The 23,574-nt window shown below is 49.9% G+C and overlaps 4 protein-coding genes and 1 pseudogene across 17 annotated transcripts; 4 read left to right on the forward strand and 1 right to left on the reverse strand.

The window, feature by feature from the left end:
* Positions 1 to 765: 765 nt before the first annotated feature.
* On the forward strand, positions 766 to 5,639 carry PIM2 (Pim-2 proto-oncogene, serine/threonine kinase). The gene is made up of 6 exons (XM_011386215.2): positions 766 to 1,025; positions 1,161 to 1,270; positions 1,935 to 1,985; positions 3,395 to 3,767; positions 4,264 to 4,440; positions 4,539 to 5,639. Exons 1-6 carry the CDS (start codon positions 965 to 967, stop codon positions 4,700 to 4,702), a joined length of 936 nt encoding a protein of 311 aa, XP_011384517.1. The 5' UTR covers positions 766 to 964; the 3' UTR covers positions 4,703 to 5,639.
* Positions 5,640 to 5,786: 147 nt separating this feature from the next.
* Positions 5,787 to 14,774, forward strand: SLC35A2 (solute carrier family 35 member A2). 5 transcript variants are annotated; one of them, XM_011386212.2, is made up of 5 exons: positions 5,787 to 6,985; positions 8,368 to 8,550; positions 11,346 to 11,497; positions 12,439 to 13,181; positions 14,479 to 14,774. In XM_011386212.2, the coding sequence occupies exons 1-5, from the start codon at positions 6,895 to 6,897 to the stop codon at positions 14,504 to 14,506; spliced, it is 1,197 nt and encodes a 398-aa protein (XP_011384514.1). In that variant the 5' UTR covers positions 5,787 to 6,894; the 3' UTR covers positions 14,507 to 14,774. The 5 variants fall into 5 exon arrangements, with proteins under 5 accessions (XP_011384514.1, XP_011384516.1, XP_011384515.1 ...); XM_011386214.2 differs by having other exon boundaries at positions 13,029 to 13,181; positions 14,479 to 14,773; XM_011386213.2 differs by lacking the exon at positions 14,479 to 14,774 and adding an exon at positions 8,062 to 8,142 and having other exon boundaries at positions 12,439 to 14,311.
* A 58-nt stretch (positions 14,775 to 14,832) lies between these two features.
* PQBP1 (polyglutamine binding protein 1) lies at positions 14,833 to 18,592 on the reverse strand. Of its 5 annotated transcripts, none has more exons than XM_011386219.2 (7): positions 18,354 to 18,592; positions 17,860 to 17,944; positions 16,283 to 16,394; positions 15,955 to 16,067; positions 15,481 to 15,765; positions 15,188 to 15,251; positions 14,833 to 15,020 (listed from the first exon to the last, which is right to left on the reverse strand). In XM_011386219.2, exons 2-7 carry the CDS (start codon positions 17,924 to 17,926, stop codon positions 14,864 to 14,866), a joined length of 798 nt encoding a protein of 265 aa, XP_011384521.1. In that variant the 5' UTR covers positions 17,927 to 17,944; positions 18,354 to 18,592; the 3' UTR covers positions 14,833 to 14,863. The 5 variants fall into 5 exon arrangements, with proteins under 5 accessions (XP_011384521.1, XP_011384520.1, XP_011384519.1 ...); XM_011386218.2 differs by having other exon boundaries at positions 15,955 to 16,070; XM_011386217.1 differs by lacking the exon at positions 18,354 to 18,592 and adding an exon at positions 18,136 to 18,274 and having other exon boundaries at positions 15,955 to 16,070.
* Positions 18,550 to 22,971, forward strand: TIMM17B (translocase of inner mitochondrial membrane 17B). Of its 6 annotated transcripts, none has more exons than XM_011386220.2 (6): positions 18,550 to 18,705; positions 19,507 to 19,606; positions 21,316 to 21,379; positions 22,188 to 22,316; positions 22,403 to 22,513; positions 22,604 to 22,971. In XM_011386220.2, the coding sequence occupies exons 1-6, from the start codon at positions 18,680 to 18,682 to the stop codon at positions 22,684 to 22,686; spliced, it is 513 nt and encodes a 170-aa protein (XP_011384522.1). In that variant the 5' UTR covers positions 18,550 to 18,679; the 3' UTR covers positions 22,687 to 22,971. The 6 variants fall into 6 exon arrangements, with proteins under 6 accessions (XP_011384522.1, XP_023382290.1, XP_023382289.1 ...); XM_023526522.1 differs by having other exon boundaries at positions 18,576 to 18,705; positions 21,222 to 21,379; positions 22,604 to 22,815; XM_023526521.1 differs by lacking the exon at positions 18,550 to 18,705 and adding an exon at positions 19,101 to 19,167 and having other exon boundaries at positions 21,222 to 21,379.
* LOC111734356 lies at positions 19,831 to 19,949 on the forward strand (annotated as a pseudogene).
* Positions 22,972 to 23,574: the final 603 nt, after the last annotated feature.

Here is a 23,574-nt window from a genome sequence, read left to right on the forward strand (position 1 = left end):
CACCATCACTGTGGCTTCCTCTCATTCCTCAAAAGCCGCTCCCCTGCCATTCCAGATTCTAGACCTGCTGACTGGGCTCACTGCCAGATCTAGCCAGGTCTAGACTCCACAAACACCCCACAGGCCGCTGCCTGGGGGATGCTGCCTCAGCGATGCTGCCTTTGACCAGCGTGTCTCCCGCTGTGGGTCGGGGGGGGGGGTTATCCCTCCCGGGCAAATGGACAGGATCTTCCAGGATCCCCGGCTTCAGTTTCATGGCGGAAGCCATCGGTCCTCTATAGGGTCCTTGCCATTGGTGAGAAGCACACTTCGGAGGCAGGATCCTGGATAGCCACAGGCCAGACTTTTTAGAAGCCAGGCCTGGCGTTATCCCCGCACTTAATAGTGAAGCAGCAGCGGCAAACCAACTTCCTAGGAAAAGAAGGGGTGCAATTATTTTTTTAAGTTTATATCTACACATACATACACACACATACACACATAAATACATACATACATACATACAACCCGTGGAACAACCAAAACAAATGCAGTTGCTGCAAAGGGATTCCCAAAACTGATTTCCTCTTCGCGCGCCCCCTCATTTGCATACAGGCCCCACCCCAACGAAGATCCGGGCACATATTTGCATAAGCGGGCACTTGAAACGTTGAGGGTGGTATGCAAATAAGGTCTGCCTCCCATTGGCTGGGGTACAGCAGGTGCCGCGTCCGGATTGATCAAAGCCAAGTGGGCGGGGCTATCGCCCAGGGCGACTCTCTCGGGAGGCGCGTGCCCCGGCTCAGTAGCGTTGGGGCTGGCGCGCTCGGCGAATCTCATCGGTGCACCGTTTGTGGGCGCTTCTGGGCCACCAATTTCCCTGTCTTCCACCCTGGCGCCCCCCAGTCCTAGCTCCCCGGCCTCGCTGCCCCGGGCGTCCACGCCCTGCGGGCTCGGTGGGCTCAATCTGCGCAGCGCCTCCTCCATGTTGAGCAAGCCTTTTCAGGGGCTCGCGGTAGCCCCCGTGACCCCAACGCCGCCGCCAGGTGAGCGAGGCTTCTCTTCAGCTACCAGGCCGGGCGGGCTGAAGCGGTGGAGGGCAGCGCGTAGGGGGAGGGGGTAGGGGTCGTGGTGGGGCTCAGCACGCGGCCACCCTGACTTCCTCGCCTCCTCCTGCGTAGGAGGCAAGGATCGGGAAGCATTCGAAGCTGAGTACCGATTTGGCCCTCTCCTGGGTAAGGGGGGCTTTGGCACGGTCTTCGCAGGACATCGCGTCACAGACCGACTCCAGGTATCCACCACGAGGGTCTGGGGAGGGTCAGGTGTGCGTATGGCGAGGGCGGGAGGCTTGGGGCTGAGCTGCTGATTGACCGGGAATAAGCCCACAATGTGTGTGTGGTAGAGTCCTGAGAACGAGGGCCAGGCTTGCTGGGGGCATTCGAGCGCACGTGCCCCAGTTGGGGGGAGGGGCGACTCAAGTGGGCGTGTGGGGGAAGGGCAGGGATTCAGGAGGACCAAGGAGTGGGACTGGGGAGCGGGAATTCCTGAGGAATCTAGACCCTGGGACCCAGGGGATGTGTATATGCCTTCGAAGGTGGGGGCCCAGACCTAAAATTTGGGGAATTTTGTACAGTATGGAGTCGTGAGGACCAGGACCCCGGGACAGAGTTGGGGCATCCTGGGTCTTTATGGGAAGATGGAGCGCTTAGGGTGTAAGGAAATTCGGAAATCAGGACCTGGAGTGCGGGAGCCAGAGCCTGAGAAGGGAGAGCCCAGGACTGAGGGCGGTGGGAGAGGTGAACTTGGTCACGGAGACCTGCGGTTCGGGGAGAAGCCCCGGCTCCTTGGGGGGTCGTCGTGTGGTGTGGTTGGGGCCACAAAGACTAGAGTGAGGCTCAGCATTGGGAGGGTTCTGGGGGTCATCTGCCGGCCCCCTCACCAGCCCGCTTCTCCAGGTGGCCATCAAAGTGATCCCCCGGAATCGCGTGCTGGGCTGGTCCACCCTGGTGAGTATCTTCGGAGACCTTTTTGACCTGGCGGCGCCATGGCTGACGATGGGTTCCCTTGCCCCCTTTTCTACGGCTTGTGTGCCTCCCCGGGCCCTGTAACAGCGAGATCACTCTTCCCAGCCCGTGTTTACTCTCCTGTGGTAACATCCACACCTCCACACAGTTCTGACTCACCCCAGTTCCTCTAGAGCCCTGGATTCTCCTCTCTAACCCCCCTTTCTTGTCCTCCCTCTAAACGCTGCTTCAGGGGCTGCCCGCAGGGCATGCTGGTGGGGAAAAGGGGGCAGAGGTCACCGGTTGCCATGGTGATGGTGGCTACTTCTTTCTGCCTTTAGCGTGCTAACGGACGGCAGGGTGGGTCTGGGCCAGTTGTAGAGGCGGGAGCGCCCCCTAGCGGGAGCTGGGAAGCCTACGCCTGCGCAGTAGCGGAATTTTCACCACCGTGAGAAAACCTGTCTGCAGCAGTGCAAGTCCGTGGAGTGGCCAGGAGAGGGCCCCACCTCAGGCGGGAAGGCTGCATCTGGAAGCCCATGTGCCCACGTGGGACTTTTAGAATGGGGCGGTATTTGTGACCAGTAACATTTATGCCTTTTGTTGAGCATCACCTGTATGCCTCAGGCTTTGCTTCATCAAAAAAGCTTACTGTATTCCAAGTCCCACTAATCGCTTTCATTCAATATGGTTCTAGATGCTTGGTGACAGTGACAAAATATCACTTGATAACATTGAGTTCTTACTTTGTGCCTGTTCCTTTACAGTTATTCATTTTTAGCTATTTAACAAAAGTATATTGAGCACCTACTATGTGCCAGGCATAATTCTAGGCACTTAGCAAAATATCTTTTGAGAGCTTGGTTTTTTTAGGTCCTTTTCTACTAATTGCTTTCACTTATTTAACACATGTGTATTGAGCCCTACCCTGTTACCAGGCACTGTTCTAGTGCTTGAGCTATGTCAGTGAACAAAACAAACCATTACACAGTATTTATTGAGTGCTAACTCTGTGGCAAACGCCATGCTGTAAAGTGCTTTTATCTATTTAACAAACATTTATTGAGCACCTACTGTGCATAAGGTACTATTCCAAACTCTTGGGAGATGTCAGTGAACAAAACAGATAAAATGTTACAAAATAGTGTATTTCATTAAGAACCGCTTTTATTTGTTCTTCAAATATTTACTAAGCTATTACCTGCCAGATGTGCATAGGCTTTTGGTTCAAATCACTTTCCCAATGGGTGTGTGAATTTGACCCTTAAGATGAGGCAACTGAGGCTCAGGGAAGGAAGTGATTTGTTCAAGGCCATATAGACTAAGGGGCTATGATTTAAGTTCAGGTGAGAAGTCAGCCTCAGAGCTATTGGCCTGATTTCTGTGTTCCTTTTTCTCTCCGTTTCCCCCCACAGTCAGACTCGGTCACATGCCCACTGGAAGTGGCACTACTTTGGAAGGTGGGTGGAGGCAGTGGACACCCTGGTGTGATCCGCCTGCTTGACTGGTTTGAGACACCCGAGGGCTTCATGCTGGTCCTTGAGCGGCCTTTGCCTGCCCAGGATCTCTTTGACTACATCACAGAACAGGGCCCTTTGGGTGAAGGCCGAAGCCGCTGCCTCTTTGCCCAGGTAGTGGCAGCTGTTCAGCACTGCCATGCCCGTGGAGTTGTCCATCGTGACATTAAGGATGAGAACATCCTGATAGACCTCCGCCGGGACTGTATCAAACTCATTGATTTCGGTTCCGGTGCCCTGCTTCATGATGAACCCTATACTGACTTTGATGGTAAGGCTTCCCTAAATCTCAGTGGGGAAATTTTTTACCTTTTATCTTTATGGTCTTTTGACCTTTGACCTCCAGTGTTTGGGTGTCCTGTCACCCTTGATCTACATTGCACCTTTATAAAGTTCTTGATTTTTAATATTGGGGACTCAAGCTTTCCCTCTGTTAAAGTTCATCTTCTCACAGTGCCTTGACCTTATTCTGGGCTCTTATTCTGGTGAGGAGATCCTGTTATCCTGAGTGTTCTTTTTCTAGTAAGGGGATCCTACTGTTACTTCTAAGTGTTTTTCTTCTGTGAGGGGACTGTGTTGTTATTTTAACTGCTCTTATTCTGTTCATGAGACCCTGCTATTATATTTAAAGAGCTCCTGTTTTGGTGAGGGGACCCTGCTCATATAGCGAGTTCTCTTAATTCTGGTGAGGGGACCATACTTCTTGGGGAGGGGGGGTGGGAGAAGAGTATTATTAGAGAGTGGTCTAACCTCTGGCTTGTGTGCAGGGACAAGGGTTTACAGCCCCCCGGAGTGGATCTCTCATCACCAGTACCATGCACTCCCAGCCACTGTCTGGTCACTGGGTATCCTTCTCTATGACATGGTGTGTGGGGACATTCCCTTCGAGAGGGACCAGGAGATTCTGGAAGCTAAGCTACACTTCCCTGCCCATGTATCCGCAGGTGAGGCCCTCACTGGCCCTAGCCCAGTGATCTCCATTCTTCCTAGGGACTGGTGCCTCCAACTAACTGCTAATCTCCTATGTGTTTCTGACCTGCAGACTGTTGTGCCCTAATCCGCCGGTGCCTGGCCCCCAAACCCTCTGCCCGACCCTCACTGGAGGAGATCCGGCTGGACCCCTGGATGCAGACACCAGCCGAGGATGCACCCCCCAATACCCCTAAAGGGGGTCCCAGCCCTATGGCCTGGTCCCTGTTGCCCTAGTTGGGATAGCCATCCCATGGCCACGTGATAGGGATAGAAGGACATCTGTTGACCTGGTTTTACAGGTCATCTAAAATCCAGTGTTACTAGGGTCAGATTAGGGATCAGGGGTCAGAAGACATAAGCCAAGTCTGCCCAGTCCCCATCCCAATCCTACTAAGGAGCCTTCCTCCCAGAATTTATGGTTTCTTATTCTGGAGGGGGGACTTCCTTCTCATTTTGCTAAGGATGTTTACTTGGTTGAAGTTATTTCTATTCTGAGCCCCAGGACTCTTATTCTGATGTGTTACAACCCTTACACTGGCACCTCCTGCTACCACCACACAAACTTAGTTCAAGTGCTCTAACTTGGGCAAGGGTGCTTTCCTTCCAATACCCCAGCAGCTCTCATTTTAGTGACAGGACCCTTTCCTCTAGCCTAGGGTCCCATATTCAGTCAAGCTGCTTACCTACCTCAGCCCAGGGTTGCTTATTCTGGGGGAGGTAATGCCCTATTGTTATCCCAGGGCTTTTTTTTTTTTTAATTTTTTTTTTCAATTTTATTATTCAATTTTTTTTTCCTTTTGGTGAGGGGATCCTACTTTGTTATTCCAAGTGCTCTTATTCTGGTGAGGAGAACCCTACTTCCATGATTTGGGAAGGAATGGGAGATGGATACCACCAGAGTCCACGAGGATGGGGTGGATGGTTTTTTGGGGGGATGGGGTGGGGGAAATAAGTCTTGTTGTTTGTTCTCCTGGGGCCTCCCCCTCCACCTTTTTTGGATTCTTGCTGCCTCCTCCTGAGCCAGGATTGTCCAGTTGCTGAAATGTAAATACCTATGTATTGGGGGAAGGGAGCTCCAAACTGTGTCATCCTCTCCCTTCTCCCCTTGCCTGGATTATTTAAAAAGCCATGTGTGGAAACCCACTATTTAATAAATGTAATAGAATCACAAGTGACTGGCCATTTGTAGTTGCAGTGAGGCATCTGTGGAGCATCTACTGCATGCTGAGCCAAGAAGGATATGGACTGGATCTCACCTCTGCTCTCAGGAAGCCTCAGTCTTGCGGTGTCATCCTAAAGATCTCTTATGGGTTCATTTAAGCAGGACCACAAAGTAAAACTGTTGACAGCTTCCACTCCTCCCACCCCCAGCTCTTATGTAGTTTCCAGTATGTGTAGAAGGGCTCCATTGGAGATAGACATTGAAGGTGTTTGGGACATATGCCCAATTAAAGATGGCTAGCTCAGGGTCAGAAAAAACTCCATTTCCTCGACCCTAGGGAGGAAGTCATTCCCTTCCCCATGGAAGAAGAAAAGCCCTTTCAGGGCACTGGTAAGGGTGGGGCCAGAATTGAATCTGGACAGAAATCTTCCCGGCGTTTCTTGATTTCTAATATCCAGTTTTACTTCCTTTTCATCTCTCCCTTGTCTTCTTACTCGCTCATCCCTCTCATCTCGCCTTTCTCAACTTTTGACTTACCTGCCCTATTTTATTTTGGTTTCACTTGTCCCGACCTCAGCTGTGCCCTCTCCTGCCCTGCTTTCAAAAGCTAACCTGTAAGCCTCTCACCTGCTGGCTTACCTGTTCCTTCTCACTTTTCCATCCTCAGTAGTGACTCACTTGTCCTCCCTTCTGTCTCAACTGAACTCTCCTGTGCCTTTTCATTTGTATATCCTAAACTTCCCTAATTTTATCTGCTAACCTGCCGGACCCTCACCTGCCCCGCCCCCTCAGTCTCATTTTCCTCCCAAATGTCTGCAGGCTCTCCAGGTGCCGGGGCCTCGCCGGGAAAAAAGGGGAACTTCAATCTAACCAGGAAAGAGCTAGGAGTTTTGATGCAGAAAGGGCGGTGCCATCTGAAAATGGTGCCAATAAAGAGACTGAAGCGGGGCAACCGAACCAAGGAGACCAGGGTGGGCGGGTGAAATGGAAAGCAGGGTCGGTGAAGACGAGGGCGGGTCTAGTAATGGAAATGGGCTGAAGAGACTGCACGGACAGTGGGAGACTGAATCGGCCGCGTTCCCGGTCTCCCTATCCTGACGGAATTTGTAAGTCCCGAGGCCGCTGTCATGACCCGTGTCCATGAACAGACAAGAAAAGCCCGTGTTCTGATTAACCCTTCCCTCGCCCCACCTCATCCCGGAAGCGGAAGTGACGGATACGGAAGTAGCCTGTTGCCGAGGGGACGGGCCAGACAGATGCCAACATGGCAGCGGTTGGGTCTAGCGGTTCCACCGGGGCGGCTGGGCAAGGGACGGTATCCGCGGGGTCGTTGGAGGCTGGGACCGTGAGTGCGGGTGAGACAGGCTGTGGCTGAGAGGTCGGCAGCGTGGCAGGGGTCAAGGATCGCTGGAGGGTCAGGAAGGTTCCTCACTGAAGCGAGGGGGAGCATCCCGTATGGACCGACCTGTGTGTGTGACAGGGGGTCGGGGGGAGGACGGAACAGACCATTGTGAGTGTGTTGGGGGCGGGGAAGAGACCATTCCAAGGGTTGGAGAGTTTCTCATTATAGAAGGAAGAGTATTCTGAGGGTAGAAGAGTTCTTTATAGAAGAGAGAGGCTATCCTGAGGATGATGGTTTCTTCCTTGTAAAGGGACAGGGGCTATTGTGAGTTACGGTGGGGCGGTTCCTTCCTTATATGACTTAGAGAGTCCATTTTGAGGATAGGGATGTCCTTCACTATATGGGGAGAAGACCGTTCTGCTGGGGCCCCTCTTAATGGCGGTAGAGCTCATTGTATGTTGAGTGGGTGGGTCCTTCCTTATATGGAGGAGAAAGGACGTTCTGAGGGTACCGGACCCTTTCTTGTAGCTGGTAGAGTTCATTGTGTGAATAGAGCAAGGAATAATTCCTTGGCTGGAGAAAGAGAGATGCGGTGGCTGGAGGACTGGACTATACGTAGTGTAGGGTAATATCTCCTTATATCATTGAGGGAACCAGACTATTCTTGATGAAGTAACTATTAACTGTATGGAGTTCAGTCCTTAGGACAGCATGGGAATAATATATTTGTTAGATCATTTTGGGTCAGGAGGAGTCAGTCATCATGGGAGGGAGGGGTTGAAGAAACCATTCTGAGTGCAAGGGAATGAAATAATTTCTTAGATGGGAGAAAGACTTTCTTAGGGAGTGGACATGCCTTACACGGTGGTTTCATTGCCTGTATTGGGGTATCATTCTTTACGAGGGACAGCCCCTCATTAAATAGAAGCAACATTGGATAAATCTTTGGTTTGCTCTTCCATAAAATGGGAATCCTTATAGTTCCTTCAGAGATCAGAGCGATATAGAGGTCTGTCGAGGTAATCCATATAAATCTCTTAGCCCATTGATAGGCAAACAGTAAGCACTCAATAAATGTTCAGAATGTAGTTGGTATTCTGTCCAGGGTAGAGGGAGAGGGTGTCCAGGGCCTGCCCCAGCCATTTCCTGACACCTCAGCAAGCATTCCAGGTATGGGCCACACCCACTTCTCCCTTTCTGGCTCTTCTTCCTGTGACTGAGGCAGTGGAAATGGGAGGAGTCAGACCCTCATTGGGTCAGGATAGGCAGGCAGAAGGAGGAAGCAGCGATGGTTAGGAGGATCCTGATCGAGAAAGTAGAGGGGAGGGTGGTGATGTGGCTGTACCCCAACAGCTTCTGACCCCTTCTTCCCCCTTGCTCCTTCCATCCCCACAGCTCACCGGCGCCTCAAATACATATCCCTAGCCGTGCTGGTGGTCCAGAATGCCTCCCTCATCCTCAGCATCCGCTACACCCGCACACTGCCTGGGGACCGCTTCTTTGCTACCACTGCTGTGGTCATGGCCGAAGTGCTCAAAGGTCTCACCTGCCTGCTGCTGCTGTTCGCACAGAAGAGGGGTATGAGCCAGAGGGGTGCTGCACTGGAGTTGGTGGGTGGGACTCTGTGTTTGTGTGCGTGTGCATGTGCGTGTGCATGCATTTACCCCACTCACATGTGTCTGTGAAATTGCCTGGGGAGTGTGTAAGTGCAGCTAAGCTGCCTTGTCCCTCCAGCTATGAATAGCTGAACCCACACTATACTCCACAACCCCTGGGAACTGGCCTGAGGTGACTGTACAAGTGAGACAGTCTGTGCCCATAAGTAGCATATGACCCCTATATTCATGATATATTCATTTCTCTTTATCTTTATTATATGTGCTGCCAAAGTGAGCACTCATAAGTAGCATATGACCCCTATATTCATGATATATTCATTTCTCTTTATCTTTATTATATGTGCTGCCAAAGTGAGCACTCTCTTGAACTTTATTATGGAGAATTTAGAACACAAAATCAGAGAGAATAAAAAAGTAGTAAACTCTTTATGTACCCATCACCCAGATTCAACAATTATCAACTCATGGCCACTCTGCCATTAAACACCATCCATGATTATCCACTCACTGCCAATCTATATGTCTGCCTACTACCTCTCTCACACCTTATCATATTGAAGTACAGTAAGTCCTCAATGTCATCAATAGGTTCTGTGACTAAATGAAACCACATATAATGAAATCAATTTTACCATAGGCTAATGCAGGGCTCCCCAGCTCCCAGGCTGCAGACTGATATAGCATCACCACCTCGGTGCCACCTCAGATCATCAGGCATTAGATTCTCATAGGAGCACTGGTCCCTGGTGCCAAAAAGATTGAGGACCACTAGGCTAATGTATACAAACGAGTTAAGTTCCTAGGCACCTCATCAACATTATGATGCAGCAGTGTTGAACGAAACAGTGTTGTTTGAGGACCTGCTCAATGTTGCACACGAAGTATTATTTTGAAGTAAATTCTTCCTTATTATCTTTTTAAAATTAATTTATATTTATGGTGACATTGATTAACAAAATCCAATAAGTTTCAGCTGTATCCCTTATTATCTTGAATATATATTTTGATATATATATTTTAAAATTGCAGTAACTAAAAATCATACATTTTTAAAAGTTGATAAAATAATTAAATATCCAGTTAATGTCCAAATTTTTTAGTGATTTCTCAAATGTCATAAATGTTTTTTAAAATTTGTTTGAATCAAGTTTATATCAAGGTCAGTGTTTTGTAACTGGTTGATGTCTTCTGGGCCTGTTAACTCCTAGGTTTCCCTCCAACTCTTTTTTTTCTCTCTCTGTAGTTAATTTGTTGAAGAAGTCAGGTCATTTGTCTTATAGACTTTGGGTAACCTGGGTTTTGCTGACAGCCTCCCTGTAGTATCATTTAACATGTTCTTCTGTCCTCTGTATTTCCTGTAAGTTGGATTTATCTACTAATGTAAACACCTCCCTGAAGGCCTTTAACATGTTGACCAGTCCTTTATAAAGGCATTGTATGTGGCTGTGCCCTTGGCACTTATATTGAATGAGACATTCTTACCCACTCATTAGCTCGAGGGCCCTGGGAGGCAGCAGTTGAGGGACCCACCTGCTCTGTTCCTGATTGATTCCGAGATACTTCTGAGTGAACACTGCATGGCAGGCCCTTCTTTGACTGTGGAAGTGGGTACGTTAGCAGTGCAGACATGCATCTTGCTCTCATAGGACTATTTTAGCTAGAAACAAACAGCTGCAGATTTAATCAAGGCTTTCATCTCTTATCTACAATTTCAACCTCCTACTGCCCAATTTTCTTTTTCCTGAATTAGTTTGATGGTAAAACTTGGCCTGACCTGATGTAGGGCTATCTGTATATTTGTGGGTTTATTTTTCTCATTTGGTGAGAATATGAATATACTTGATTATGTGTAGCCCCATATATGTGAGATATGTTATGTGAGACATGTGGTATATATACCATGCTACTTTTCTAACACCTGGAAATTTTTGAACACCAAAACCCCTGAGCCCAGAAAATTTGGGCAAAAGATTAGACATTGATAAGTACTCCTGGGATTAATGCCATGAAGGGCAAAGGAAGGGTTTTGTGAGCGAGCATCAGCAGGAGTTCCTGTGATAATCTTGTGCAGTGGTTATGGAGTTTTCCCAGAGGAGTGACACTGAACTGCAAAAAAGTGGGGTGAGCTTTACAAAGGCCTTATTATATAGGAAAGTATTCTTATTTATTGATTGGAGCAGGTCCCAACTAGACTTTGTGCTTAATAGTCAAGCCTGCGTTCTTCCGTGTGGTGGGGGCAACTGCTTGGTGTGTGTAGGGCTGACAGAAAGATTCAGCTAAGTGAGAGATGGCCCCTTGGGCAGCTCGCAGTAAGGAGCTAGGATAAGTCTACAACTCAAGTCTAAAACTTCCCCTTGGGTAAACAGCTTTCCACCCACACTCCTAGGGCTTCTACTTCACAAGCTCCTAGTTGATGCTGATTAATTCATTGTACAAATGTGTACTGAGTGCTTGCCCTGAATGGGGCTTTATGCCAGGGAGGTAGGCTCTAAGATGAGTAAGATATGGTCTGTGATTCTCAGACACAGTGTTAGATCTAGTGTTAATGGACTTCTGTGTCCATTCAATGAGTATCCAAAAGGCCTACTGGAGATGTGCTTGTACTGTAGAGAAATTGAGAGCATAGATCTCATTCTAGCCTTCAGGGGGTCAGAATGTGGTTGGGGAGACACAAGATCAGGCCCAGTCTCGGCCCTCAGAGAATCCCCATCTTTGGTAGTCGGTGCTAAAAAGGGCTCTCCTCCCCCTACGAAGGTAACGTGAAGCACCTGGTCCTCTTCCTCCATGAGGCTGTCCTGGTACAGTATGTGGACACACTCAAGCTTGCAGTGCCCTCTCTCATCTACACCTTGCAGAATAACCTCCAGTATGTTGCCATCTCCAACCTGCCTGCTGCCACTTTCCAGGTGAGCCCCAAGCCCAGCATGGCCCCGGAGGAACTGGCTGGGATGGGGGATATAGGATATGGAGGGGGCTGCAGAGAGCAAGAGCTGTGTCACCTTGGAACTCCCTCGACCTTTGTTTCCTCATCTGTGAGAAATGGGAATGGAAATGGTAATAGCTACTCACTGGGATGCTGGGATAATTAAAAGATATAATACCTGGGAAGAGCCCCTGGTTGGCAATGGATAAGTTTTAGTCTATTTGCAGACAGCCTTGTGAAGTGGTTAAAGAGCTTGAATTCTGGGGCCAGGCTGCCTGGGTTCAAATCCTAGCTCTGCTACTTCTCAGCTGTGTGATATTGGGCAAGTCACTTAACTTCTCTGTGCCTTAGTTTTCTCATCTTTAAATTGGACATTATAATAGTGCCTACTTCATACATGAGGATTAAATGAACAAATTTATGTGGTGAAGTGCTTAGACCCACACCTGGCACATAGTAAGCGCTATGTACATATTTGCTGACATTATCGTGTGGTTGGCTCATTTGTATCAACAGGTATTGATCAAGACCTCTGTCATCATGATGTCTATTCATTAATTTACTATATGAGGTGTTTCACATACACCAGCCATATTTTCTAGCACATAATGTCTAGGGCTCAGACAGGGCAGGTGCTTTCTCCTACATCACACAGCCAGGAAATGGGGTTGGGATGTGGGCCTGGGTGTGGCCTGGGATTTCTCTGCACAACCAACCTCCTGTACACCTTCTGGGAGGCACCTCAGAGCTGTTTAGCTGCGTCTCAGTGAGTGGCCAGTAGCTTGAGATTTTTGCTGTTATTATTGTCATCTACTCCACCCTGTCTGCCTATTATGCCTGGGGCTCCACAGTGAGGGCTGTCCCCCATGTGTACATGTTGGGGGTCAAGGGCAGCCCTCAGTGCCTTCTACATGCCACTCGCAGGTGACATACCAGCTGAAGATCCTGACCACAGCCCTGTTCTCTGTGCTCATGCTGAACCGCAGCCTTTCCCGGCTGCAGTGGGTCTCCCTGCTGCTCCTCTTCACAGGCGTCGCCATTGTCCAGGCACAGCAAGCTGGTGGTGGAGGCCCACGGCCACTGGATCAGAACCCTGGGGTGGGCCTAGCAGCTGTCGTGGCCTCCTGTCTCTCTTCAGGCTTCGCAGGTGTCTACTTTGAGAAGATCCTCAAAGGCAGCTCAGGCTCTGTGTGGCTGCGCAACCTGCAGCTGGGCCTCTTCGGCACGGCACTGGGCCTGGTGGGGCTCTGGTGGGCTGAGGGCACCGCTGTGGCCCACCACGGCTTCTTTTTCGGATACACACCTGCTGTCTGGGGTGTGGTGCTCAACCAGGCCTTTGGTGGGCTACTCGTGGCTGTTGTTGTCAAGTATGCCGACAATATCCTCAAAGGCTTTGCTACCTCCCTGTCCATCGTGCTGTCCACTGTTGCCTCCATCCGCCTCTTTGGCTTCCACGTGGACCCATTGTTTGCCCTTGGTGCTGGGCTGGTCATCGGTGCCGTCTACCTCTACAGCCTTCCCCGAGGTGCAGCCAAAGCCATAGCTTCCGCTTCCACCTCTGCCTCTGCCTCCGGGCCCTGCACTCACCAGCAGCCTCCGGGGCAGCCGCCACCATCACAGCTGTCTTCCCACCGTGGAGACCTCAGCACACAGCCCTTTCTGCCAAAGTCAGTGCTGGTGAAGTGAGGGCTGGCAGTGGTGGGGGGAGACAGGGAGGGGAACTGGGTGGAGGGTGTTGGGCATCTGCAGGACCCAAGTTGCCACTGGGGCCTGGTTCCTCTGGGTAGGAAGTTTTCTTCCAGGTCATTGAGACTTCCGGAGGGTCATGGGGCTGGGTGGGCATCACAGGAACCCTTCCTTGTAGGCCAACACCACCTCCCTTGGAGGGGTTTTTAGAGCCACTTCCTCTAACCCCTTTGAGGACCAGGTTAGGGGTATTGTCATTCAAGGCATTTCTGTCTTGCACCCCCTCAGCCAGGTGTCCTGTTTCTCATGCTTGGGAGAGTACCTCCCAGCAATCCCTCCACCTTTGTAAGGACAAATTGGACAAAAATCCTATAGCTCTTTAGCAATGACTGATGCCCACCTGTGAGGTTCTGTTTCCCATAGCTCAAGGCCTTCTCTCTTCCCTTACAACCACACTGGATCACGTTAGCAGCTCAGTGTTTTCGTGGCCCTCAGGCAGCTTCTCTGATGCTGAGACCTTTGAAAATGGGCCTCTTGTGAGCACCCAGAGAGAGCGCAAGGGGCGAGAGAGCTGAGATTTTTGCATCAGCCTGTTCCAGAAGCAGGGACTATTTGATTTTTAGTGGTTTAGGGATTTGTGTAATCAGATAATTAATGATCCAGGGTGTAGGAAAAGCAGGGAGAGGGAGGTCACTGAAGTGGCCGAATCTCATTAAATCTAAAACAATGTCAGTTGCCAGATACAGGGTTATTTTCTGAGATATCCTGAGAGGAAAAATAAAGCTGCCAACCACATTCATGCTATCCCACTGGCTAAATGAGGCACCCTTACTTCATGAGGGGGGGGGTGTCTTAAAGTTGCTGAAATATGGAACCTGCCCCCTGCACTCCCCAAAGCTTATTAACCCTTTAACTGTCTCCTGAGTGTGTGTGTGCGCGCGCGCGCACGTGTGCATGGGAGATGCCTGGGCTGTCTTTGCCATGTGTAAATAGGGCCGTTGGATCTTTATTTTTGATTAATTTGTTCTGGTTTTTTGGTTTGTTTTCTAAGGAACTGTAATGAACAAATGTCAGGATACCTAATGCCAAATAAAGATGTTGTATTTATTTAGTCCACGTGTAGCTTTCTGACCTAGGGGATCCGCTCTCTCTGCGTGGGCTCTGTTACTAACCCCAGGACTACCAGCCTCTCACTATTGCCTTTGCTTGCTCAGGACAGCCACCTGCCAGCCCATCCCAGCTTTCTGTGTTTTTCTTTCCTCCCCATTCCCACCACAGGTTGCTCACCAAGGTGAAGGGTTCGTAGCTGCTGGGATTGAAGATGCTGGCCTGGTCTCGTTCTCCCTTCTTACCCTGGCCCAGCCAGGACCAAACGCTCTAATCAGTATTAGGGGTAGGGGGAGGCAGACACCAATGCCCCTCTCTCTACCACCCTCCACATACGCAGGGCTGACACAACTAAACTCTCTGGTCAGGGGGGCCTAGACAAGACCCACCTCAGCCTCCAGCCCCTGCTGCCCCCACAGTATTTCTTAGGTGAGTTTTTACAAATAAAATGTGTTTTACAACTTGCCTTCTTGGGTTGAAAAAGCCTCAAAAGTGTGAGAGAAGGAAGCACTCTGGCCTCGTGGATATGATCCACTGAAAAGCTTTTATTAAGGGTTCAGTCCTGTTGCTTAGTTCGGGAGGCCTCGGCATTGGCCCGGAGTACAGCCCCTGGGGATGGGTAGGGGCGCTGCTGGAAGAGGGGCCCGGCAGCTGTCGTGTCTGCACCCGTCTTGGCCTCATTCCGCTTGGGGAGTCCTGTTGACCATGTGCCCCTGGGGGTGACAGAGAGTACAGGAATGTGGAATGTGGTAGGTACCCACCCCTCCCCCCCAGCAAACAACTGACAAGTGGGAGAAGGAGATAGTGAGAAAAAAAGAAATAGTCACTGGTACAGTGAGTCAAGGAAAGAGAAAAGCTTTTGTGAGTGGGTGTTACCTACCGGGGTGCATCTGAGTATGAGCTGGGGTCCATAGGGTCTAACTCTTCATCCTTCCGGCTTGCAACTGTGGAAGGAGGTAGGAGAGCGAGGTCTTCAATGTAGGCACAAGAATCCCCTGATCACTGAGCTTACCCCATCCCAGGAAGAAATGGAGCCCATGGCTGCCATGGCTGCAGTACCTTCTGCCAGGCCCAAGGTTCAGGCACTTGCATGAAAAGATGTGAGGGCTTCTGTACACCATGCACTCCCTGGTGCCTTGCTGCCTCACCGCAGTCTTGCCCTGCTCAACTTACCCTTCTTGCTCTTGGGGTAGGGAGACAGCTCCTCCCGGCGATGGTGGCGCCGTTCTTTTCCCTCCTCCCGGTCCGCCTTGTCATACCCGCGGTCCCGGTCTCGATCCCTGTCCCGCTCTCTCTCTCTCTCCACCTTGTCATAGCCACGCTCTCGGTCTCTGTCAGACTTCTCATGGCCCCGGTCTGACTTCTCGTGACCCCGGTCCAACTTCTCATGGCTCCTGTCCAACTTCTCATGGCTCCGTTCCAATTTCTCATGACTCCGGTCCAACTTCTCCTCAGCATCTGGGGACACAAAAGCCTTTCTCCTTTTACCTCAGGGCCCAGTAGCTTCTGCTTTTGACAGCCTCTTTTGCCTGGGGCTAGGGCTAGGCTTTCCTGTCTCACCTGCCCCTCTGGATCCACTATCATCTATAGAGCCATCTATGAGAACTGCTAGAAGCACTCGAGGCACTGTTGGACCTGCCAACTCACCTGTATTATTGCTCCTGAGCTTCTTGGAAGATTTGGTAACGACGGAGTTGGGGTCATGTGGGGAGAGCCAGGACACGAGGTCTGTGTCCACATTCCAGTAATAAGGAAGCCCGCTGCTGGGCAGTGGGAAGGAGGGAAGGAACGTCAGCACAGATATCCTCTCCTTGTAACCTTAACTCCTGCTCCCCAATCTCTGACTATACCTACCCATATCAGGCCCCGCCAGATCTCTTCCCCTGTGTCCCCCACTTACCCCAAGGCCAGGAACAGCACCGGAAGGGTGAAGTCGGAAGTCAGCTTCCCCTCCCCCCTAGGTCCCCAGGCTCACCAGGAAGGGTCGAAGACCTTGTACCAGCTTGGTGGCAGGCCCTCCATCCGGGTGGCCTCATAATCCACAGGATCATCGTCATAGTCCTCAGCAATGATCTCTTCCTCTGGCTCTGCCAGGACAGATGGGAAGGAGGGGAACAGTAAGGATCAGGGAGATTCTCATCCTACAGTCCAGGCCTGCAGAGACACTCATATTCACATGGACAAGTGTGTGTGCCAGGTCTCACCAGCCATGGGACACAATGCTAACATTCCAAGTCCACGCATCTGAATAGTGGACTTACCAAAACATGTACCCAAATCTGTCCTGTTCCTGGGTTCAGATAAGATATACTGTTACCCAAGCCTATCTGGTTTCAGAATTTAGATAGGGATTCATCAAAACATGTATCCATATTCATTCAGTTCCCGAGTTCAGGGAGTATGTAAAAGCACACTATCCAAATCTATTTAGATAAAATGAGTTTGAACAAGCAAAGGGTTTATCTGAAAATATGTCCAAAAGCTCCCAAGCTCAGCAAACATGGGGTTTCTGACTCCTATATTTTGAGTAGCAAGAATTTGGATAGCAAAGGATTTATCCAAACACTGCTCTGAATCCATTTAGTTCCTGAGGCTTGACACATGCAGTTGTCAGTTAATATCAGTATAATAAAAAAAGGTGTATGGTGTCAACTCAGTACCTGGCCCTCAGTAGGCCTAGCAGATTTCAGGATATTACTGACAATGAAATGTATATGTTAGCAACAGCATAGTGCCTGTCACAATGCAGGCCCAAAAGAGATGTCAATAATCATCAGTATTGTTATTTTAAGCCTGGCATCCAACAGGCTTAAAATAAATATCAATAATCATTATCAGTACTATTAACCACAAGATCTATGCCCAGCACACATTAGCCTTGTAATAAATGTCACTTATCAATAAGGTCAAAATAAGATGTATTTTCCAGTGCCTAGCACACTGTAGCCCCAATTAGATGCTAGCTTTTACTGTTATTGACAATGAGGTGTAAATAGCAGTGGCAGCAGAGCAGGCCTAAATGACAGATCCTATCATTTTATACTGCTAACCATAATGTTTATGCCAGGCTCTTAGTAAACCCAAAATACGTGTCACCAATTGATATGGTGAACAATAACATATCTCACCAGCATAGTGCCTGGCACCACAGTAGTCTGAAAAATGTTATCAGTATGGTAAAGAACAAAATATCAGTATCCGGCCACTGTCCTTGGCACACAAGAAACGGCAGTAGATGCCAGCTATTTGACATGCTGTAATCACATCCATGGATTGATGGATGGATTGAACCTGGCATACAGTAGGCCCAAATAAATATCAGCTGTCGAGATTAAGGATGAAATGTTTAACCCCCAAATTCCTCCACCCCACTACCCCATGCTTGGCACCCAGCAGGAATGGGTGTCAGGAATCCACATTGTTAACAATGAAATACCTGCCACCCCACTGCCTGGTGCACAGTAGGCCCAGCTAGGCATCAAGTGGCAGTATCAACAACAAAGTGCCTGTCAAGCCTGGCATGTGGTAGGCCCATCTGCTCTTAGCTCTCACCGGGCTCCAGATGTTTGAGGATGCCTCTCTTGGCCAAGCGAGTCTGCAGCGCAACGGGCAGCGGCATACCGAGTAGCAGACAGACCTAGGGGCGGATGGACAGACTAAAAACCAGCTCAGATTAAAATTCGAATCTGGATTCTGTAATCAAGCGCCTCCTCCCAGCATGTACTTATGTGGACCCCCCACCCCCACCTACACCAGTAGTTGGGCAGCTAGAAGCAACGCTAAAAGGTGGAAGAGATAGGTGACAATATAACCAAACCCCTCACCAACCCTCCTCTTCAGGCGCCGCGCTCCAGAACGCAGTTCCTCTCCCAGGCTCAGGCTCCGCCCACAGCCGTAGGGGCCGAACGCGGCTCCCCGCGCCCCAGAAATGGGCTCACCCAACATCCCCCAAAGACTGCCGGGTAGGAAGAACCAAAGCGCTGGGATAGGGGTGCAGAGTGGAGCACCTCTTCCGGCTCCAAAAAATGCGTGCTCTCTGACATTACCAATACAGTCACGCGAGTAGTGGAAGGCTGTTAACCAGGCCGCCTCGCAGTCCTCGCCGTTAGGATCACCAGAACCACACGTCTCTCTTCTCGAAAAGCACAGAATAATCTTCTCTCCCCGAAACGAACTAGGCGACGGTCAGGCTGCGGGGAAAAGATGACGCAACCTGGGTAACCAATGAGAGTGCGCCGTTGGCCAGACTTACGTTGCAGCAACCCAGCTGTGGTACTGGGATAGGTGGAAAGCTCAGGCGCCAGTATACGTTTACAGTGGGGGCGTGGCCTAGCCTTGGCTTAGGCAGACTGCGCGGCCGGACGCCGGCGCCATGGAGGAGTACGCTCGGGAGCCCTGGTACGGCGATGGGCACAGGCCTCGGGACTGTTGCTGTGGCACCTCGGCCAGCTGTGGGAGGCGGGCGGGAGCGGTACCAGCCCCAGAGCGCCAGCGCCCAGGAACAGGAGACTCTTAGTTGTCTCCTTCCGCTACCCTCCACTTGGCTCCTCCCATTCGGAACCGTTAAGAGGGGCCACAACCCTGTGCCTGGAGAACCACTCCATGTTTCCCCTGACTACGTATTTCCCAGCTCCTATTTGTTAACCAAAAGAGACACGTTGGTCGAGTCCATTCCCGCCGGGGGGTGGCGAAGTGTTGAGCGGAAATCTCCAGGCCACTACGCCTGGTTTTTTCCCTAGGTCGCTTTATTGAATGGGGGCGGAGCCTGGATCCTCCCCACAGTCTGCCCTTGGTTTTTCCCAGTTGTGCATGGGGAGGGGACGGAGCTTGCTTGGATGTGCTCATTGTCGGAGAAGGGGGGTGCGACCCATCCTCCTTTAATAACAATACTAGCTAGTTAACAGGGATTATTTAAACGTCAACTCTGTGTGTATCAATTCATTTAATCTTTGATAGTAAAGTGGTTGGCTAATTCCGTGGTTGACTGCAAAGGGAGGTGGGCGGGCGGAGAGGGCAAAGACTAATATTTTTCCTTCCTTGCACTATTTCTTAAATGAAGGGGAAATAATCTCGTTATTTAAAGTGCTACTTCCCATTCGGTTCCATTCGGTTGACGGTTCCTTCTAGTTGAAGGTGTCGAGGTGACATTGCATAGGAGGAGGGCTCACATTTACCCCATCCTCCCCTTCACACTTGCAGCCCATGGCGAATTGTCGATGATTGCGGTGGAGCCTTCACTATGGGTGTCATCGGTGGCGGAGTCTTCCAGGCCATCAAGGGCTTCCGAAACGCCCCTGTCGTGAGTCCTGGCCTTCCCTGGGTGGTTCGGGGGTCATGAGAGCACAGGATACTGCTCTGAAAACTGCTTAGAGCGGCCAGTCACGCACACTTAATCATTCTGGTGCCTGCTTGCTTGCTATGTCCAGGCCTGGCTCTAGGATCCCGTGTTTTGGAGAACTGCAAACATGGCCTCTGTCCCTCACCCCACACCGAACTGGAGCGCCTTTGTAGAAATGCTGTGCTATCTACGGCCATGCCACCCTGAATAAGCCCAATCCTGTCTGATCTCGGAAGCTAAGCAGGGTCAGGCCTGGTTAGTACTTGGATGGTAGACCACCTAGGAAGATCAGGTGCTGTAGGCGTAAAAAATAAAAATAAAAAATAAGGGATTGTAAGCTGACAAGGTCCTTGCAATCTGTGAAGTCAACCAAGGGTTGCCTCGCCTAAAAAAAGAAAAAAAAAAGAAATGCTGTGCTGTGAAAAAGTTCATCACTGTTGACATAAGAACAGTAAATGTGTAGAAAACTTTTATGAGTTTATTAGAGTTTTTTTGAGCCAAACAGAGGACACACCTGGAAGCAAGATCTCAACAGACTGAGAAAAAATGCTTTCCAGAATGAGAATTTGCAGTTTTATATATTTGGAATTAAGGAGGGAACATAAAGACGATTACGTGAACTCTGGGAGAAAGAAAGGCTGGGAAAGCTCTGTGATTAGATAGAATTACAGGATAGTTAACAAGATTATGTGTTCTCTTATGGGTGGCTGTGCTTCCTAGGGGGTCAGAAAAGTAGGTATTTAAAAGGTGTGTTAACCTAGATGCACAGAAACAATGGACAGGGCTCTCCTAAGGCAGATAACCTTTTATTAGGGAAGTTACAGGCTTGAGGTGTGACTACCCACCATGACCTGCCCAGTTAGGAATTTATGATCTCTCAGCTCATCCTGTGAGGTTACTTTCTGTTAGATTTAATTACAGAGCCCCTTTTTCATCCACACCACCAAATCCTACATGTGTATGCAAAGCCAGACAGATTTTACCTAGAGGCAGATTCTGGGTCAGAAACTTGGACAGGGGAAGTGGTAGCTTAACTGGCAGAGGGAGGATAGCCTTAAAGTTAAGAAAATGCTTTTAATTTAACATAATCAATTCTGTCTCTTTCTCTGACACCTCTTTCTGAGAGATCTCATCAAATGTCATACTTTGAATGCCATCCATTTGCCAGGGTCTCTGCAATTTCTATATCTAGCCCTGGATCTTTGCCCATATTTCTCTTTCTCATCCTCAAGGTCTCAGCACAAATGCCCCCTCCTTAAAGAGGTCTTTCTTTACCCTTCAGCTGCTATCATTTCTCTTCATCCTATTTCCTCTAGGGTGTGTATTGCTTTCTAAAGTTGTCTTGTTTACCTGTACCCTTGCTCAGCATCTATCTCTAAGAGGGCAGGGGCCAGGTCTACATCGTTAACTGCTGTATCCCAGCATACAGCATGGTGCTAGGCACATAGATGCTCAGTAATCATTGAATGAATGAGAACTTCTCAACCCAGCTCTGGGAACACCTATGCTGGTGTACTCTCCAGCCTCCTAGTTCTTGGCCACTTCTCCACATCTCTACCCCTGATATCCCTAACAGGACTCGCACCCCCTTCCCTCTCTGCAAAGCTAAAAATCCTGTCTGCCAGTGGTCTCAGCCCTGCTCTGACTCCCCTCCTCCTCACTTCTCCCAGGGAATTCGGCACCGATTGAGAGGTAGTGTCAACGCTGTGAGGATCCGAGCCCCCCAGATTGGAGGTGAGAGGCTTGGGGAGACAGGAGATGTGATGGCATAGTTGGTGGTGTTTGCTTCTATGAGTCTAGACTGCAAGATGGGGGGTCCAGATTTGAGTCACAACTCTGCCTGGGACTTCCTGGGAGAGTGACATTTCTCAACAATTTAATATGAGTGGGTTCTGGAGTTTAAGTCCAGACCCTGGCTCTTCTCAGATGTGTGACTTTGGGATAATGACTTAACTTTTCTGAATCTCATCTGTAACACAGGGATGTCAATAGCAGTAAACACCCTAGTCATTTTGTAATTTATATAATTTACATAACACTAAGTGTCAGTTGCTCTGCTAAGCACTTTAATAATATTAACTAATTTAAAATTTCAGAAGTCAAATAACTCTCAGTCCCTAGATCAGGTCCTGACATACAATAAGGCCTTAGTAAATATTTTAACTATCACATTGTTAACTGGCTTTCCTAACCTGTTTCCTTCTCACTGAAACCAAGATCAAAATTCTAACTCTGTGTGGTGGTTATGAAGATCAAAGTTGCTCTGTTAAAAGCCATATAGAAGGTAAATGTGCTTGTAAACACTTGTCACCTCCCTATGAAGGAGAAAGGAGTGTCCATGGTGATTAGAGAGAGACAGCCTGAAGGAGTTGCCATGGGGACAGATATGGGGAATATCCCCTAGGAGTTTGCTATCTCTCTTTGCATCTGGGTTTTTCTCCTGTCTTTGCCAGAGCATTCAGGCCTTGGAAGTCCCCAGTCTCTGAGCTGTGGATTCTTAGGATTTCCCTGGAACACTAATTAGGCCTCTGTCCTGCTGCAGGTAGCTTTGCGGTGTGGGGGGGCCTGTTCTCCACCATCGATTGTGGCCTGGTGCGATTGCGAGGCAAGGAAGATCCCTGGAACTCCATCACCAGTGGAGCACTGACCGGGGCTGTGCTGGCTGCCCGCAGTGAGTGCCCTCAACCCTGGCCCCAGCTTCTTCCACTCTGTTCTGCTGGCCCTCATCTCTCTCTCCCTGCCTTCTCGCTTCTCCAGGTGGTCCATTGGCCATGGTGGGCTCAGCAATGATGGGGGGCATCCTGTTGGCCCTCATCGAGGGTGTTGGCATCCTCCTCACTCGCTACACCGCCCAGCAGTTCCGCAATGGTGAGTACCTGGTGAAGCTGGTTAGGGAGAAGTGGGAGATGCTCTGCCTAGCCTCCTCTGCTCACCTTTACCTGATTCTTCCCTCTCCAGCACCCCCGTTCCTGGAGGACCCCAGCCAGCTGCCCCCTAAGGAGGGTACCCCAGCCTATCCCAACTATCAGCAGTACCACTGAGGAAGTGACCGCCTATCACCACCACCTTGGGAGCTCCTACTCGGTTCCCTCCCCGATGATCTACCTCGAAGGGAGGGCTGGCTCCCACTTGGCCCTGGGACCCTCCAGAGAGGGCCTCTACTCTCTCTCTGAGCCCTTGTCCCAGGGAAGGGGTGGGGCACCCCAGCTGCTCTGATGGGTCCCCCTCTCTCAGGGCACCCCAGCTCCACACACATGTAACAAGCTCTCATCCCAGCCCCTTCCCATGGTACCCTGACGAGTATTTAAAGCCAGTTTTGAAATGCTTGCATATGTACTCCTTGAGTCACCTACGGGAGCCCCTCCTTAGGAGAAGGAGCAGAGTCCTCTTTAGGGAATCAGAAGCCCTAGATTTTGGATTCCCACAGAGAGTGGGCTGTAGTAAATGTCTGTGGGATGAATGAGCAGGAAGGGAGTGAATCAAGATGTGAATAGGTACATGAATAAGCATGTGTGTGGGCCAAGTGATGAATCATAAGCAGACAGAGGAACAGGCTTGGGAAAGAAGTAAGGGAACACAAGGATTGCTGGGGTAGGGGGGTGGTTCTGCACTAAACACCCCCAAAGCCCCCATTGCCAAGGCTGGGAAATCTGACCTCACAATGAACTCTGACATTCTGGATACCAGCCACCCCATTAGTGTGAAGATAATCCTCCACATGGCCTCACCATGGACCTGGGATGAGAATAGGGATCAGGGAGACCCAGCCTCCTTGAAGAAGGTGCCCTGCGTCAGTCTCGTCTTCCGTACCACACAGATACTTCTGTTTTGTGATGCTCAGTGTTGTCGGTATTTCTTTTTTTAAGGGCAACCACAAAATAACCAGAAATGACTTCATTTTGGGGTGGAAGAGTTATAGGAAAGAGATT

This window comes from Pteropus vampyrus, unplaced genomic scaffold, assembly GCF_000151845.1.
Source record: "Pteropus vampyrus isolate Shadow unplaced genomic scaffold, Pvam_2.0 Scaffold984, whole genome shotgun sequence".
Lineage (NCBI taxonomy): Eukaryota > Metazoa > Chordata > Mammalia > Chiroptera > Pteropodidae > Pteropus > Pteropus vampyrus.